Genomic DNA, 14,146 nt, shown 5'->3' with positions numbered 1-14,146 from the left:
CTGACTAGAGATTTCAATGAATAGAAGTTCTCATCAGATTGGTTTTGATTCATCCTCCTACATCACTCAGGTATTATGTCAGCATTGTACTTAAAAATACTCTCCAGATGATACCAAATCCATTGAAGACTAGGTGACTCGTACACCTGCCTTGCTAAAGATCCATATCATTGCCTTTGCAGTGCCGTAACTCCCCGTGAAATTACATCATGGCAAATAACACACCCCATTAGGCACAGGAATCATTCACTAGTGGCCATCACATAGCCTGGTCATCACATTGCCTGTCCATCACATGCTTGCAAAAAAGCACCCACTACGTATCTTAAGAATGAACGAATGGCTGCAGAGTGTAGCATGACAGTTCTGAAAGTCACAAGGGTAGTCCGCAAGGGCTGTAAAGAAGGCCATCCCCGGGACGACCGGGGATGGTGGTGGGCGGCGGTAGAGTGGGTCCTAGAGGAGCACACTGGGCCAATTGTAATACCATCATCTCCATGGCCGTATAACTTCAACCATCATCCATCCAGCCCATCAACAGCATCTTTGATAGCGTACAAATGTGCCGCTGCCCTCTGGGCTTCTGGCGCCCAGTTCAAAGCGTGTGGGGAAACACGAGATAAGATGGGGGCCTTGTTGAGCCCCCTCGACCCCGCTTTTGTCCTGTCTCACCCGCAAATGTCGATTTCACGCAGGCTTCCACCATATATGTTTTCAAAGGAGCCCGGGATCAGCTGTGTGATTGACTGAGGAGCTATCCCCCACTCCAGAAACACACATCCCTAGCAGTAGCTCATTACCAGGATGCTCAATGTCTGTATTACTTCATGTCATGTTTCCAAGAGGGACACATCTGCAGGACATCGTACCTCTTGGTGTCCCCCCCCGTCCTGTATGTCCCATGGGATTGGTGTCGGGGGTGGCAACGTGAACCAATCCCTAGTCGAGGCTCAAGGACTGTGTCCTTAAATCCTAGGACTTCAAGACCGTCTTTAGTGAGGAAAGCACCATAGGCTGTCTGAATAGATGTGCCCCACTCACTCTGTGTAATTTGGCAGTTGCAATCATTTGTCTTTCCTTCATCCACGGCTGCTTGACACAAAGCACTATTGCATGTTTACTCGAGGCTAGTTAATACACTGAGGGGCGGCTGTACAGACACAGATTAAGCCTGTTTCTGGTCTAAGCATGCAACAGCCCCTAACACTAACTAGAACCAGTAACTGACCTCCTGAAGCAGCCTGGTAACTACGGGACCAACTAAAAATCCACCAAAGATCACAATGACTTATTTTTAAAAGAGAGGATGGAAAAATTGGGCCTAACCCTTCACATGGGTGACTTGAATCGCTAGACTAAGACTGCAAGAATCAAAGAGCCATCCCATGACATGAGTTTAATGTTCAGCAGAGCAGGCTCACTGAGGGGACAGAATGAGACGTGGGGGGGTGGAGTGAGCAGTGCGGTTGGGTGAGTGAGTGGGTGTCCCCTCTACCAGATTGCAGCTTCATGCCCCCAGTCCAGAATCAAGCCAGTGAGCGGTGAAGCGCACACACACACACACACACACACACACACACACACACACTCATACATACCCACACACTGGAAACAGCCAGGCACGAGTAAAAGGTGCACTTCTGCTTCATAATCATGTCCTGTCAAGGTTCATCCGTTAACGCCACCCCGGCTGGCTCCCCTTGTGCCCGGGCTCTGCCATTTTGCCATGCTCAGTGAGGTGGACACTGGGAACTGTCTATTGGTTTGGCTTCTATGATACAGTCAGTCCAGAGGTCAAATATACGAAAGTACTGTCATTGCATCGAGTGGCTTTCGGTAAAACGTGGAAATGCAAACTTGGGTTTAAAATGGAAGATAAACACATACTTTTACTGTAAACTCCCTCCTCCTTCATACATACATGTATTTAGAATAGAGGTTAGTTAGGTAACACATAGTTACAGTTAATCATATCAAACCTTGTGTTGTTCTCCTCAATCTGTATCAGGGGTGTGTTTTGCATTAGGGAAATGTGACAAGATAAGGAGGGAAATAGCGCTGGGAGAAGAGGCTAATTTAACTCCAGGTTTAAATAAATTAGTCACCCCAAATTAAAACGGGCATTGTAATTAGGCGGAAATTAAAAATTCAGAGCCGGGTGACGGATATGCAGATGAGTTGAGCAGAAATGTTAATGAGGATGTTGTTTTTATTTCCAGGGTGGTCATTATAGGGTATTGCTGAGGGCACTGACCTCCTCGTTCCCTCTCTTCACCCAGGAATGCATCTGGAGGCTTACAACCATCCCTCTTGCATCCCCATTCTCTCAGCTTATTGCCCTCTCTTCCCTGAGCAGTGACTTTTTAAAAGTATAGCCCTTGTCATGGGGCTTCAGATGCAATTACTTTTGGTATCACTTCTCGCGGGGCAGTGAGTCCCCCCTGAAGACATCCTATCAGAAACCATCAAGGCAGTCTAAAGTTAAGTGGCATAGACCTGTGGGGAAGAGAGGCAAGGGTGCATGGAGTAGGAGACAAAATGCAGACCTAATATGCGACACATTCTTCAGGATTAGAATATGAGGACAACGAGTGTCCTCTCTGTCAACCAGTGACTACGCCCCAAGGCCAGGGTGTAGCCCATGACATGTCCTGGAGGAGTTCATTCCTGGCAAAATGTATGCAGAACCAGTCCCATGTTGGTTCTATTTCAAATATGTCCCTAATAATGTGTATGTTATTGCACCTGTACCCCACTGACTCCTAACAGCAGGGGTCTTAAAGATAAAATACCAATCCTTTTGCAGCTTGAGAACAAAGCGCAGGACAAATCCATACAAGAAAACTGAGAGGTTGAACTTATTCAGACAGGGAGAATCGCAATCCTTGAGTCTTGCACGGGTATGTATTCCTCCCATCCCCCAACATCACTACGCCCCTCTCACCCCAAGCCAAATCCACAACGCCCTGAACACACACACACACACACACACACACACACACACACACACACACACACACACTGGACATCAGAGAGAGGCAGCCAGGAAGAGTGTGTGCAGCTGAGGCAGGTTGGGAGAGAGAGAGGGCGAGCAAAGGCTAATTCTGGAGCTGTCTGTGATCCGTGCTGAGTTAAGGTGTGATCCCATTGCCCCGGGATACACACATGCACTTTAGCACCTAGGCCGAATCAGCCGCACCTCTCTGACTGATGAAGTGAGTGAGTGCATCTCGTAAACTCCTCACCACACACCTGGGCTCATTCTGTGCTCCGCGGCATGGCTGCACCCCAGAGACAAGAACGAAGGACAAAAACTTCAGACAAGACTCCTTCCCCCCCCCACCCATTCAGTGTTCACCTCCCTGAATCTTACTGTTAGTACAGAAGCTGCAATAAGACTCCATGCTGCTAGTACAGAAACCTGCATTGAGACTGTTTCTAATACAGAAGCTGCATTAAGTGCATTAAGACTCTGTTTCTTATACAGAAGCAGCATTAAGTGCATTAAGACTCTGTTTCTTATACAGAAGCACCATTAAGACTATGTTTCTAATACAGATGCTGCATTAAGACTATGTTTCTAATACAGATGCTGCATTAAGACTATGTTTCTAATACAGATGCTGCATTAAGACTATGTTTCTAATACAGATGCTGCATTAAGACTATGTTTCTAATACAGATGCTGCATTAAGACTATGTTTCTAATACAGAAGCTGCATTAAGACTATGTTTCTAATACAGAAGCTGTCTGGAGATAAGGATAATACACCGCCAACAGACCAACTGGGCACCGACGTCAGTTCAACATCTATTCCACGTTGGTTCAACCGAATGTAATTGATTCACCCTTGGAATGTAACCTTTGCTCACCCCACAATCTCATAAGATTTTCTGTACCTTTAAAGAGGAAACTAGAGCAAAATGTCTTTCCCAACTTGCCTTCAAGCAATGGAAGTCTGAACCAATGACAGTACTAAAGTGTGTATAGAGAACATTGCCCCCCTCACCCAGCCTGATCCTCGCCTCTGCACTCGTGTAATAGCAATTGACAATCAGATGCCATCTTTATGGGTGCATGGTAGAATTGTCACTATCTGTAAGGGGATGATAAGGCAAGGCCTGTCAAAAGCGCTTATGACATGCTAACCCGCCCCCACACAGTGTTGATTGTTTCATTGAATCAATCAGGGAACGCTGTTTTGCCAGATACATGTCCCGTCGGATGCGCCGCTCTCTCGATCTCATTAACGAGACGTAACAAAGTTTTTTTTTTTTTGTGCAGACATGGCACTCTAACTAACACCGTGGGGCGTTATGCGACGTGAATACTCCACACGTTTGCCGCACATTAGGGAGATGGTACTAAGGAACCAGCTACTGGAAACTGCCTGAATCTGTGGGAAAGCACTTCCCTTTTTTAAATTTTTTTAAAACAAGTTCTGCATGGCACCATTTACTTCCTGACCTGTGGAACGTGGCACTCCTATCTACAGTTTAAAAGTGACTTTACCCCACCTGGCCCTGAACTCTGTCCCCATGCCCTTCCCACAATGAAACCCCCTGTGGCGGTGAAGACGAGAAAGTGATAGGTGGCGTCTGGTCCGGACCACACACTGAGAGATGGACTCCTGGTGAGAGCTGAAGTCACCAGTGAACCCTGCTGATCCACTGCGCCAATTGACCCCTGAACTATCACCGACCAGGGGGGTGGGGGAAATGAAGGCTGTCTCCGCTGCCAGGAGGGAAATATCTAAATGTGAGCTCATTGTGGCAGTCCACCCCTGTAGAGAGGTGCACCTCAGTCTTTAGATGACCGGGAGAGGGTCCTACTAATTGGGCTGTCTGGGATACCCGCTGTGGCTTCATGTCTGGGGTTGTTTGGACTTTGGTTTGATCATCAGCTGCAAAGCTGGAAGACCTTATGCCACTGCCATTTTTACATTACAGCATTAGTCAGCACACAAAACTTCAGAAAAACTAATTTCAAGTGAATACACTCATAAAACCGAAGTCTTAAGTTCAGTATCCTCAACTTGGCGACAGGTCAAAGATAAAGGTTGACATGCTGTGCTAAGCCTCTCTTCAGCAGCTGTGATGATATCTAAATGGGACTGAAATAAACAACAGGACAGTGGTTCTATTATGGTCTAGTAGTGCAATGTTCTTCCTAATCTAGTCACAAGGCCTGCTCAAATGACTGCGGGATTTGTTTGCTTTCACAAGTTTACACTTTCCGGAACACACAGCACTTTGTTCGATGATGTACGGAACCACCAAATTTACAAAAACGAATGTGTAGATGGACCAACAATAATGTGAAAAACGAATTGATTAAAAGAACCAGATGAGACAACTGTCCTCTTTGCTTCTCTTTGTTTTTTTATTGGCACAGGACAACCTTCTGTAGACTTCAATAACACCGACCATAACATTAAAGCAGTATACATGTTATAAGGAAGGGTTATAGGGAAGATGATCATATAAAACCTGGACAAGGGTAAACAGGGTTTACATGACATAACACAGGCTGGGTGAAAGTGAAACAACTCAAACCAGTTAGCAGTTTGATAGACCGGATTAAATTACCACAATTTAGAAAGCCAACGATAACCCAACTCTTTTGTTGTGCAAACGATGTGATTAATTCAAACACACACACACACACACACACCCTTTAAAATTAGTGGATTTGGCTATTTCAGCAACACCCGTTGCTGACAGGTGTATAAAACTGAGCACACAGTCATGCAATCTCCATAGACAAACATTGGCAGTAGAATGGCCTTCCTGAAGAGCTCAGAGACTTTCAACATGGCACCGTCAAAGGATGCCACCTTTCCAATATAACTTGCTAGTGCTGCACCGGTGAACTGTAAGTGCTGTTATTGTGAAGTGGAAACGTCTCAGAGCAACAACGGCTCAACCACAAAGTGGCAGGCCACACAAGCTCACAAAACGAGACCGCCGAGTGCTGAAGCACGTACAAATCATCTGTCCTCGGTTACAACTCTCACCACCGAGTTCCAAACGGACTCTGGAAGCAACGTCAGCACTAGAACTGTTTGTCGGGAGCTTAATGAAATGGGTTTCCATGGTCGAGCAGCCGCCCACAAGCCTAAGATCACCATGCGCAATGCCAAGTGTCGGCTGGAGTGGTGTAAAGTTCACCGCCATTGGACTCTGGAGCAGTGGAAAAGCGTTCTCTGAAGTGATGAATCACACTTCACCATCTGGGAGATGTTCGACAAGCGGGTGTCCACATACTTTTGATCATGTAGTGTATATTAGCTGTGATTTTCACTGCTGACAGAGGTAATGGCTAAATCCATTCTGCTTGTGTGAGTGGTTTGAGTGTGTATTGTCGCTCGGATGTTGTCACAAAAGGATTTCCCGCCCCCTGGTAAATGGGTGAAATGACAATGCGTGGCTGTCACCCAGGGCTCTGACGTTGGACAGAGGCGCACTGGAGCCTCTATGGCAGCTGGTAGTCTGCCCTCTGCCCCCTCAGCGTCAACACACGGACTGATTGGAGTGACTGAGCTAGAGGCTGCTGCCCACACTGCTGGTGGAACAGCAGAAGCAGCAGCTTGAGAAACAAGACTAAATTCATGAGGGCGGAAAGTTGATAGTGGACTGGACAACTGTGGAGGATGGTGATTACATAGCTGAACACAGTTGGGCGGACTGGACATATTTTGTTTTGTTTGAGGAAAATGTTAATACATTGAAAATGCAATAGCAGGGATTTCTTTAAAACGGACATAGCAAACGAATAAGTCAATTGTCATTTTTAATAATACTTTTTCACATTCAAGGCTCAGGCTACGAGAAAAAAGAAGCATCAGCAAGAATGCTCTCAGGCCACCTGTTTCAGACTATCCCTGCACATTGACCCTGACGACCCCACCTGTTTCTGACTATCCCTGCACATTGACCCTGACGACCCCACCTGTTTCAGACTATCCCTGCACATTGACCCTGACGACCCCACCTGTTTCAGACTATCCCTGCACATTGACCCTGACGACCCCACCTGTTTCAGACTATCCCTGCACATTGACCCTGACGACCCCACCTGTTTCAGACTATCCCTGCACATTGACCCTGACGACCCCACCTGTTTCAGACTATCCCTGCACATTGACCCTGACGACAATAGACAAAACACAGACTCCCAACACCCAACTCACACAAAAACAAACCATCCATCTCTTTGTGATCATTTCTCCATTGCGTGTGTTTTTCGCCTGGGGTTTCCGAGGGAAAAATAACCACATGTCTCCAAGGCAAAAGAGGGAGGGGGCCACAGTGGTGTTAGGTAGGTTGAGACGTCAGCACACGCCTGTGTACTCCTCACGCTGGCCCTCGGCCATCCTGGCAGCCAGCCTAAGAACTCAGTGGTGGCCGCTGGTGTACACTCTGTTCCTCAGGACCACCACTGGGGGTAGGTGGTGCCGGACACCGGTGTAGTGCTGGACTTGATCAAACCACCGTGTCACATTCATGTGCTTCTCCTTCTCCTGGATGGCCAGGTCCACCTGGGAGAGAGGGGGAGACATTCCTGGTTTCCACTGATGCTCCATACTACGCTGTACAATTCTGCCCTTGTTTCATTTAAATGGGTGGTCCCGTCTGTGCTCTTTAAAAAGGTCCTTTATTTGAAATAGTGTTTGTTACAGGTGTGTAGGTTTCAAAATTAGAATACCTTTTAGCAAGGGCAAATTAAACCAGAGATGGAGATCCGCACACTGTCCAAAAAGTGGACCAATACACTTTTTGGACAGTGTGCGGGATCTCCATCCTTCCTAACAGTATTTCCATTTGCCATTGCTAAAAGGTTGAGAAGGATGCTACTGTGACACTACAAGGCAGCAAGGAAAGAAAATGGCTAGCAATGTTTTGAACCAGCATTATTTTGCAGATGCATCTTGCTGGCTAGCTAGCTAATACCCAAACTAACACAGGAACTCTGCTTGTTACTAACATGTTACTAACTCACATCTTTCCCCCCAAAAAACAAGTCCTTTTTTAGCCGAACACAATAATAATGCCTTACTAAAGTGAACATATTAGACCATCCCATCTCAGGTTCATTGTGAGGCTGCCCAAACTTGGTCTTAGCTAGCTATACCGTCCCTGAAACAGAGTCTAGAATCAAACCCGTTTGATTCAGTAGCTACGATAGCCCTCCCATGACTGTACTTCTAACAAATACAATGAGGACCTAGGCTGCTGAGTGACCTCTGTCCTGAGGTTAACCGCCATGATAAAAACTAAACTGACTCCCTTGTGTCTGGTGGCAAGGATCCATCTCCGCCACAACCGCTGACATTTCTCAACATGTGATCCCTCCGGGGCCGACAAACTTCTTACTTGGTCTGAGCTAAAGACATCACTTCGCGCCTCTTTTTATTTTTTTTATGCTTGTGTCAAGTTCTCTCTCCCATGCCTTTTAACCGGATGACTCTTAACTGTGAGCTCCGTTTGACAAAACGGCTTTTAACTTCAACTCTGAAGTGGGCTCTGTTTGGTTATTGGACGCTAGACTTACGATGATGTGATGGATTCCGTAGTACATGAGTGTGTCGGCGAGGGTGAACTGATTTCCTGCCAGGTAAACCTTGTCTTCTAGATAGCTGTTGAGGTCCTGCATGAGAAAATAATAAAATACAAATTTCATCATTAAGTTCATCAGAATTGCTTGGATTTTTTTTTTTTTTTTTACAGAATTTCACAGATCCTCAATAGAGACAAACACCAATAAACATCTTGAACACTACAGGTCACAATCACTACAATGTAACTCATGACATTATCTTAGCATTTCTTTATCATAATCACCTAATTAGACATTAGATTCAATAAAAGTTAACCAACGAAGTTCATCAACCACATAACATTTATTTGAACAGTAAAAGCAGGAGTGAGAAACTCCCGACACATCTCAATAACAATACTTTCCCAGCTTGATAATGACGCATCCACAGTAAAATACAAAATATCCAAATACACTTCTTCAATAGTAAAGAGAGTTGAAATACAAGATGAAAGCTGTGGCCGGTGGAGCCAACTCAGGCCTGAGATTTATTGAACCTATATATCTGGGACGTACGGGTGGAGAGCTCGGTATCTGTACGTGAACAATGCATAACCCGAGGGGGAATATCAGCCTGGCGTGGCATGCCATCCTAACAACTCTGGCCACTCCGGCTAGTGCAGATGCCTTACAAGTGGCTCACTCCTCTCCCGACTTACATGGGCGCCTGCAAATCTAATGAACCTTCCCCAAACCCAGGCTGTGGATGGGCTGAGCATGTGTGTGTGTGGTTATGCAGGTCCCAAGGGATGGGACCATCTTTAGCACTTACACTGCACATACAGCGTCTTGAGGGCTAATGGAGTTATTGTGCAGTGTGTGCTACCAAGCAAGGCATGAAGACAGACTCCTCCGCCACAATCAGATCCCTGCCTTCCCTACAGCTGGAGGCGCAGGCGGACAAGAGACTACCCCCCACCCCCATCTCATGGACATCAGAACCTGGCCTCTGCTCCTCCTCCACCCTAACCACATTCTGCCCGAGAGTTCTGATATCGCTGCAGTCACTGGGGCCACTAGACCTTCCTGCTGCTGAAAGGCTGTGGGTTATAGCACCATGACCATATCTACCATAGTGATGAAAGGGAAACAGTCCCAATGGTAGAAACAAACAGCATCATGTTTTAACCTCGAGTAGCATTCCTTAGTTGTTTTTGTGCAAGCTATCCACACTGTCAGTCTGGCCAACTTTAGATATAGTCGTTTTTTTATAGGACGATAGGAGTTTAGTCTAATTCGTGTTCTTTTTTTTGCCATACAAAATCTGCCACCGTAGTATCGCCATACCGGCACCGCGGCGTCGCCATACCAGCACCGTGGCGTCGCCATACCAGCACCGTAGCATCACCATACCGCCACCGTAGTATCGCCATACCGGCACCGTAGTATCACCATACCGGCACCGTGGCATCACCATACCGGCACCGTGGCGTCACCATACCGGCACCGTGGCATCACCATACCGGCACCGTGGCGTCACCATACCGGCACCGTGGCGTCACCATACCGGCACCGTGGCGTCGCCATACCAGCACCGTAGCATCACCATACCGCCACCGTAGTATCACCATACCAGCACCGTAGCATCACCATACCGCCACCGTAGTATCGCCATACCAGCACCGTGGCATCACCATACCGGCACCGTGGCATCACCATACCGGCACCGTGGCGTCACCATACCGGCACCGTGGCGTCGCCATACCAGCACCGTGGCATCACCATACCAGCACCGTAGTATCGCCATACCAGCACCGTAGTATCACCATACCGGCACCGTGGCATCACCATACCGGCACCGTAGTATCGCCATACCGACACCATAGTAACGCCATACCGGCACCGTAGTAACGCAATACCGGCACCGTAGTAACGCAATACCAGCACCATAGTAACGCCATACCAGCACCATAGTAACGCCATACCAGCACCATAGTAACGCAATACCGACACCATAGTAACGCAATACCGGCACCGTAGTAACGCAATACCGACACCATAGTAACGCCATACCGGCACCGTAGTAACGCAATACCGGCACCGTAGTAACGCCATACCAGCACCATAGTAACGCCATACCAGCACCATAGTAACGCAATACCGACACCATAGTAACGCAATACCGGCACCGTAGTAACGCAATACCGGCACCATAGTAACGCCATACCAGCACCATAGTAACGCAATACCGAGCACCATAGTAACGCAATACCAGCACCATAGTAACGCAATACCGGCACCGTAGTAATGCAATACCAGCACCATAGTAACGCAATACCAGCACCATAGTAACGCAATACCAGCACCATAGTAACGCCATACCAGCACCATAGTAACGCAATACCGAGCACCATAGTAACGCAATACCGGCACCATAGTAACGCAATACCAGCACCATAGTAACGCAATACCAGCACCATAGTAACGCAATACCAGCACCATAGTAACGCAATACCAGCACCATAGTAACGCCATACCAGCACCATAGTAACGCCATACCAGCACCATAGTAACGCAATACCGGCACCATAGTAACGCAATACCGACACCATAGTAACGCAATAGCGAGCACCATAGTAACGCAATACCGACACCATAGTAACGCAATACCGTAGTATCAGCATAACTATTGAAATCAGATCTAACATTCTGCATAATCAGATAAACTAAAATGTGTGACACACACACACACAGGAGGATTTAAAAGTGGCGAGAGGCGCCTGTCCAGCCAATCGATGGCTTCATATCTCTTTCCCGCTGTCGACAGCCACAGCGGCCCCCATTAAAGACTTTTACTGTTGTCTACTGCTTTGCCTGTCTCGGCCATGTCACTGAAGGGCCATACATCAGTCTTGATTCATGTCGCCTCGCATTAATGAGCCACACACACTGTCAGTCTGGCCCCTGCTGGCAGAGCATTGGAGAGTTTTGCTCAGGGGCTTCTCCAAGGCCCTGTTAGACCCTCTCCATACACAGCTCACCAAGCCTCTCTATCCCACAAGGGTAGAAGGGACTTCTCATGAAAAACAGTGGGTAGTGGAACACATTTTCATTTGACAAGAGACTACAATAAAACTGACTAACTTGCAAGAGGAAGATATTTAAAATGTTTTGACTTTCTAATACTGAAGAATCTTCACTATTGTTTCTGGGCCTCTACCTTCAGTATGGTCTTGATATCGTCTTTGTGGCATCCATCCACTTTGGTGAGCCTGTACTCCAGCCACTGCTGCACTAAAGCCTTGTGTTCTGCAGACCCACCCAGTAACTCGGGCCGTTTGGCCTCTTGGACCAGGTGAGTGGCGATGGTCACCAAGCCGACCAGAGCTGGGCCATTATTACTGTGGAGCACAGGTACCTGGGTGGGAGAGAAAGAGAATGTGTGTGCATTACACATTTCAAAAAAAAAAATGTATACCTTTATTTAACTAGGCAAGTCAGTTAAGAACAAATTCGTATTTACAATGACGGCCTCCCAAAAGGCCTCCTGCGGGGACGGGGGGGATTAAAAATTAAATATAGGACAAAACACACATCATGACAAGAGAGACAATACAATAACATAACATGGTAGCAACACAACATAACAAAACATGGCAGCAGCACAAAACATGGTACAAACATTATTGGGCACACTAAGAGCCTGATAGGAATTATGGACACATAAAATAAAAACGACAACCCTGTAACTACTTGTCAACATCCTGTTAGAGTCACTTGTCAACATCCTGTTAGAGACACCATTTATGCTCTAGTTGCATACGAGCTCAAGTCATTTTAATAGCTGGCTAGCTTCCTAAACAACACACGCACTGTCACTACCCCATGTGGTACAGTATGTCTGTTTGTTTCTAGCATTGCAATGAAGGCTGTTGAGGCAGAACTAGTACTGAACACTCACTGAAATTAGCTATAGTACGTTTAGTAGTAGCAGCAAGATATGTTGGCAACCCAATAAGCAATTCACATGGCATGTAACGTTAGCTAGTTAACGTTAGCTATCTGGCCAGACAGCAGATTCATTCAATGTTAACTTAACGTTAACTGGCTAATGATAACACATTTGATCTGAAACAATGACTATTACACATTTTTTTACACATATTTGTTCCTAAGTGACCTCCCTTCGCTAAAAATAGAAGATAAAATAGTTGCTAAAGCTACGGACATTATCTTGTTAGCTAGCTAGCTAGCTTTTCTAAGGACAGTAGAGTAGCATGTGCTCGCTACTCTTTTTAACCTACTGTTCTAAGGTCTATAATACTTGGCAGATATAGATAACTGTGATGGCAAATTCACCTTCTTGTCCCCCTGAGTACTGTATTTGTTAGGCTTTTTCAATCCTAAAGATTTTTCCAGCGATGACAGCTCTCTGAACGCCATCATTGCGATCTGTCTGCTGGGCAAGGGGATGGCAACACGATTGGTCGAGATTAGTCATTGCCGCCCACTAGACTCAAATGGACAACAAATTCAGCCAATGCTGACATGAAAAGTGATTTTTATTTCGTTTCATTACGTTGTCTTTTTTTTTTTGTTGCCCTGCTAGCTTTTAAGTTACATTGCATCAGATCAGATCAAGAACTTTAATGACCAGATGAAACAGTTATATATTAAAAAAGTATAGGTCTAATTTCTCCCTGAATATTTTGTTACAGAATATTTTAAAACATATTTAAAACATGCTTACATTTTTATTGTAGGCTACACATACATTATCAAATTGAGAATGTTTAATTGTTTAATTAAAATATCTAAAATGATATATTTCTTGATTAATAAAAAATTATATTTCAGGAGAATAAAATAGCAACAAAAGAAAGAACCCACTGAAGCACATTAAAGAGATGTTTCGATTGTTGGAAGGATAGCTCGTATTTACAAATCATACAGTATTTGGTTAATAATATAAGGTATACTGTTAACTGAGGAGTTTTAATGAATTAAAAGTGTATTTTGTAATGGATGTGCATGTTATCCTAAAGAAAATACTTGTCTCATTTTAATTCACTAAGCCTGATCAATGATCCTTTTCATGCCAACCCAAGTCAGCACGGCATAGATACTTTCTTTACACATGGCACTTTACAGCATGTCTTGGCTCCACCTTATAATCAAATTGTAATCAATCAAATGTATTTTATAAAGCCCTTTTTACATCAGCAGTTGTCACAAAGTGCTTTACAGACACCAAGCCTAAAACCCTAAAAAGCAAGTCAAGCAGACGGGGCAGAGAGCAGAGACTTCGGATGTAATAGAACCAATGTGTCAACAATATTCTTATTATGTCATGATAATATTATAGGCTAAAGGGGTGCCTCGATTTGTTACGGGAGTGTTCTGCCCTTTCGGCCACTCCCCTAAATCAAATTCATACCCTTCTACAGCTGAATCTGTAATTCAAACCCATCCTACAGCTGAATCTGTAATTCATACCCTTCCTACAGCTGAATCTGTAATTCATACCCTTCCTACAGCTGAATCCTTAATTCAAACCCTTCATACAGCTGAATCGGTAATTCATACCCTTCATACAGCTGAATCGGT

The 14,146-nt window shown here is 45.6% G+C and overlaps 1 protein-coding gene across 1 annotated transcript; it reads right to left on the bottom strand.

The window, feature by feature from the left end:
* Positions 1 to 6,779: 6,779 nt before the first annotated feature.
* mca3 (Eukaryotic translation elongation factor 1 epsilon-1) lies at positions 6,780 to 12,993 on the bottom strand. The gene is given in 4 exon segments (NM_001141016.1): positions 6,780 to 7,541; positions 8,555 to 8,650; positions 11,760 to 11,957; positions 12,899 to 12,993. Coding segments are annotated over 4 exon segments (525 nt in total). The 5' UTR covers positions 12,986 to 12,993; the 3' UTR covers positions 6,780 to 7,397.
* Between the last annotated feature and the right edge of the window lie 1,153 nt (positions 12,994 to 14,146).

The sequence above is a fragment of the Salmo salar genome, chromosome 19, assembly GCF_965601325.2.
Source record: "Salmo salar chromosome 19, fSalSal1, whole genome shotgun sequence".
Taxonomy (NCBI): Eukaryota; Metazoa; Chordata; class Actinopteri; order Salmoniformes; family Salmonidae; genus Salmo; species Salmo salar.
The sequence above is the reverse complement of the archived record's forward strand: the minus strand, read 5'-3'. Positions and strand labels throughout refer to the sequence as shown.